This window comes from Buteo buteo, chromosome 27, assembly GCF_964188355.1.
Source record: "Buteo buteo chromosome 27, bButBut1.hap1.1, whole genome shotgun sequence".
NCBI classification, from domain to species: Eukaryota; Metazoa; Chordata; class Aves; order Accipitriformes; family Accipitridae; genus Buteo; species Buteo buteo.
In genome coordinates, this window is record NC_134197.1 from 6,332,089 (window position 1) to 6,336,330 (window position 4,242).

Genomic DNA, 4,242 nt, shown 5'->3' on the forward strand with positions numbered 1-4,242 from the left:
AATTGCTGAAGTCTGGGAAGGTGCAAATCTCTGATAAATCCCAGTTTTCAGAGCTTTGTACAACTCAGTATACAAAATTATCATTCATGAGTACTGGTTTTTCAAAGTAAAAAAATTAGCACGCAATTAACTCTATGCAATTAACAGAAACTAGTATTTGCCTGTATTGCTCATGGGATATAAACAGTTCTTTCTGCGCTCTTCACATGGAGGTCCTTATCTCCCCTTACAGCACCGTCGGGCAGCTGCCACCATTTGCTCACGCCCCGTGCTTCGCTCGTGAAGTTTCTGGACCACGCGTGGAGTATTTCGGCACCGAACGCGCCGCTGCTCGTCCCACCGGCAGCGAGGCGGGAGGCTGGGCGGCCGGCCTGTGACAGGGGAGGGCAGGTGATTGCCCAAAACCTCCCTTATTTTGATGGGAAAGCACGCTCGGGGGCTTGAAGCGTGGCCCAACAACACCCAGTGGGTGGAAGCAGTCCCCACCGCTTGGGTGGAAGTGGAGAGGGGGGGGAAAAAAAAAAAAAAAGGCAAAATTAGCAGGCCTCCCCCCAAGTTCACCCTGTCCCCTCACAGGGCTGAGGAGGGGCGCGCCGCTCCCTCAGGGCCACGGGCGGGCTTCCCGCCCTGCGACACTCCCCTCCCCGCCGGCGGCAGCCGGTGTAAAACGGGCAGAAACCGGCCGAGGGAAGGGGCTCAGCCCCGGCGGCGGGCGAGGGGCGCCGTCCCTGAGGAGAGCGGGGGGGCGCTGCAGATGGCGCCGCCGCGGCGGGCGGGAGCGCGGCCGCCGGTAATGGCGGCGCTGAGGGGAGAGGAAGGCGGCGGCCGCCCCCTGCGCCATCTCCCCGCGCCGCGGGCCGGCGGAGGGAGGGGAAAGGCGCCGCTTCCGCCGCGGCGGGGCGGGCCCGGGCGGAAAGCGGCGGAGCCCGGAGCGGGTAGGGGTGGCCGGGGGTGGGGGGGGGCTTTTCCCTCAGCCTCGGCCCGGCGTGGGGGCTGTTGTTTCCCTCAGGAGAGTCCGAGGCCTGCGGGGGCCGGGGGTCGCCCCGTCGGTGCGAGCGACCGGGAGGCTGCGAGGGAGGGTCGGGCTCGGGGGCTGCCCACGCTCCGTGGGCGCGATTAGCGTTAAACGATGGTTAGCACGAAACCCTGTAAATGGCAGCTCGTTCGTGCGGGGGGGGAGCGCAGGTTGCTGTGGGGCAGTGAAATTTCCCCTCCCAGCCAGGGACGCGGGGTGTTGACCGTTGTTCCTGCACAAACACACACCTCCGCGTGCTTTTGGGCTCCGAAATTAACTTAACCCTGGGTATTTCAAATGAAGGGAAGGATTCGGGCTTTTTATAGCCCGTGGTCCGTGTTCTTAATCTAATGTGACTTTATTGTTATCGTTGTTTTGTTATACTTTTTCCGCAGCGATGGAAGCGAGTCCCATCGTGACGTCCAAGCAGCGCGAGGAGGTGGTACACGGGGTCCCGACGGAGGTGGTCTGCACGGCGTTCTCCAACTCCGTCCTCGTGGTAGTCACGCAGTACGGCAAGATGGGGACAATCGTCTACGTGGACCCCAACACAATCGGTAACAACGTGGGCAGGCCCTCCCTCACCACAAAGGTGCTACTGGGCAAGGATGAGGTGAGAGCGGATATACAGTGCACAGGCAGCGAGGATAAGGGGGAAATGTAGTAGGTGGGGCTGTGCAAGTTGCCAGGGAGTTGGTGAATCATAGCAGTTAAGTGGTGCTTGCACAGTGGTAAGATTAATTTTAAAATCTCTTCTGAAGGAAGAGGGGTTCATCAGAAAAGTATGCACACTCATCTGCTCTCCAACAGAACAAAAGTTTAACCGTGAGTGGTTTGGGCATCTGTTATTTTGTGTCCTGCAGGATGTGGATTGCTTCGCCATGTTTGTGGAAGGTTTGATAAAGCTCCTGTTGATTTAAGGGTTGCAAGGTAAAACATGCAGCCCTTGATAACCTTTTTTGGGTTTCTGTTCCATTGAGTTTGTTTTCCTTTTCAAGTCCCTTTTCTTGCCCGCACCCTCCCCGCCAATCTATGCCAGCCCCATAATGGACTTCAGTTGCCCTCTCCCAAGTGTGCCTGCCAGCACCTACCTTTGATAAAGTTTAATTTGTTTTGCTTCAGCAAAATGAGTTTTTATCGACCATTTCACAAAGCTGGAGAGAAAGAATAAAATGTATTTCGCAAAGCATCAACTAGTCAAGCATTAAAACAGAAAGTTACAGAGCTACAAGATTATGAGGCTTTCCATCAGGGTTGGAGCTATCAAATACCACTTGCTAACCTTAACTAGAAAAACTCTAGCAACACAAGTTCCTGATTCCTTCTGTGGCTTCCCCTTATGGAATCCTCATTCTTCCGCAATAGGGATGATTCTCTGGATGGGAGAAGTTTTGCTTTCCCTGTCGTGATGTCTGCTAATTCTGACCACCTCCACCCCCAAGCTTTTTTGTGTTTTATTTGGAAATGGGAAGTGTCTTTGTTTACTTTGTTATATAGTATTTTTAAATCATTTTATCAACTTAATCGATCTAAACTTTAAGAAAAAGATTTCACTGGTTTGCTGTCTTCCTGCTTGTCACCATTAACATCCCTGTTGGGATGGTGCACACTTCCAGACCACACTGGTAGCTAAAATCAAGCAAACTCATCCTTCTGATAAATACATAATTGTGGGTGTAAGTAAAACCTAGACAAGCTGGATGTTCTTGTTAAAGAAGCCTCATTAACATTATACCCAGTTTCTTCCCTCCTTCAGCCTCAATACTTATTTCTGTTTTTCATTATTCATAAATCAAAACCTTGTCTTGTACACATTGCGTGCAAAAACTGTGTATATAACACCATTTTGGGGTCTCTAGGAATTGCAAAAATAACAGGTTTTTTCCAGAGCTTGTCAGCAGAACATAACCCTCTTCAGCAACAAGTTTTTAAAAGAAAATTGTACTTGGAGACTTCTTCAGAAATCTGGCTATGATGGAAATAGAGGCATTTTGATGCATGGCTTCTTATATAATTTGATATTTGGTGATGTAGTTTGGGTGGGAGGATTAGCGGAAGGAAAGATTCTCTGTACTGACTTTCCAAGTTTTCCAAACCGGTACAAAACTCGATTCAAGTGCAGCTCCAGTTAGGTTGTTTCAGGGTGGTTTCAGGTTGTCACTCATGGGTCTGAACTCTTCCCTTTTAAGCTGGTTGAGAAAGTGCTTTCTAAAGTTCCCTGTACCGTGGCTTGCCTTTGCTGACCAGCCAAACTGCGTGTCTGTTCCCAATCACATTGGAACCGCTCAGCAAACTGCACGCTCAGTCTGATTCCAGTATTGACAGGTTCTCAACACACTCGCCATGTCACTGCAGGACTCTTCCTCTCCTAACTTGTGTGGGAGGGCTCTCCCAGCTGTAAGTGTACATCTGTATACCTTTGTTTTTCAGCCCCTCGTTCACGTTTGTGCCAAAAACCTGGTGGCGTTCGTGTCTCAGGAAGCTGGGAACAAACCTGTTCTTCTCGCCATGGCTTTAAAGGACAAGACCATGGAAGGAATACAAGCTCTACGGGAAGTGATCCGAAGTTGCCAAGTGTGGTGAAGTTGTGCCATCTGGATTCAAGGAAATGATCTTGAGTCCATGACTCATCACCACTTATTTAAAAGGACAAGAAATGAAAATGATGGAATGTCTTTGTGCTGGTTTTGGACGTACTGAGGAATTTCATGAATTTTTCTCTACTGTGTAGAACATTTGTGGGTTTTGTTACTGTGACAGGTTTGCAGTCTATATAGTCAGTGATGAGACGAGAACAATTGTCTCAACATACAAGAGAAATAGTATTTTTATCACATTGGGTGGGATGTATATTTGGGAAATGGCACAGCTCTGCGTTTGTGTCCTGAGGAGCAATAGATGCCAAGCACTGTAGCTATGCTGTACCGCAAAGGGGGAACACCCAGTGCAGAGTGAATAAAAAACATTGACGAATCTAATTTTACCTGTTTTCTTTTTTGCTCTGTAAAAATCACTTCAATTGAAATATGAGCCTCAGTTACAAATCAACAGCAGTTGCATAATAGGAAAGATTTTCTTGCCTGTTTTTAAGGAAATGAGTCCTATATGACTGCTTTTGTCCTTATGTCAGTCCCTTTCCTGATGTAATCTGAACCCATTTTGCACTTTCACTCCGATTCTAAAGAGAGGCAGATAATTATGCTCTGCAAATTTCATGAAAGCTGATG

The 4,242-nt window shown here is 49.2% G+C and overlaps 1 protein-coding gene across 4 annotated transcripts; it reads left to right on the forward strand.

Moving 5' to 3' along the window:
• Positions 1–656: 656 nt before the first annotated feature.
• On the forward strand, positions 657–4,012 carry PSMG3 (proteasome assembly chaperone 3). 4 transcript variants are annotated; one of them, XM_075059015.1, is made up of 3 exons: positions 657–790; positions 1,411–1,628; positions 3,446–4,012. In XM_075059015.1, the coding sequence occupies exons 2-3, from the start codon at positions 1,413–1,415 to the stop codon at positions 3,596–3,598; spliced, it is 369 nt and encodes a 122-aa protein (XP_074915116.1). In that variant the 5' UTR covers positions 657–790; positions 1,411–1,412; the 3' UTR covers positions 3,599–4,012. The 4 variants fall into 4 exon arrangements, with proteins under 4 accessions (XP_074915116.1, XP_074915118.1, XP_074915120.1 ...); XM_075059017.1 differs by lacking the exon at positions 657–790 and adding an exon at positions 803–935; XM_075059019.1 differs by lacking the exon at positions 657–790 and adding an exon at positions 962–1,049.
• Positions 4,013–4,242: the final 230 nt, after the last annotated feature.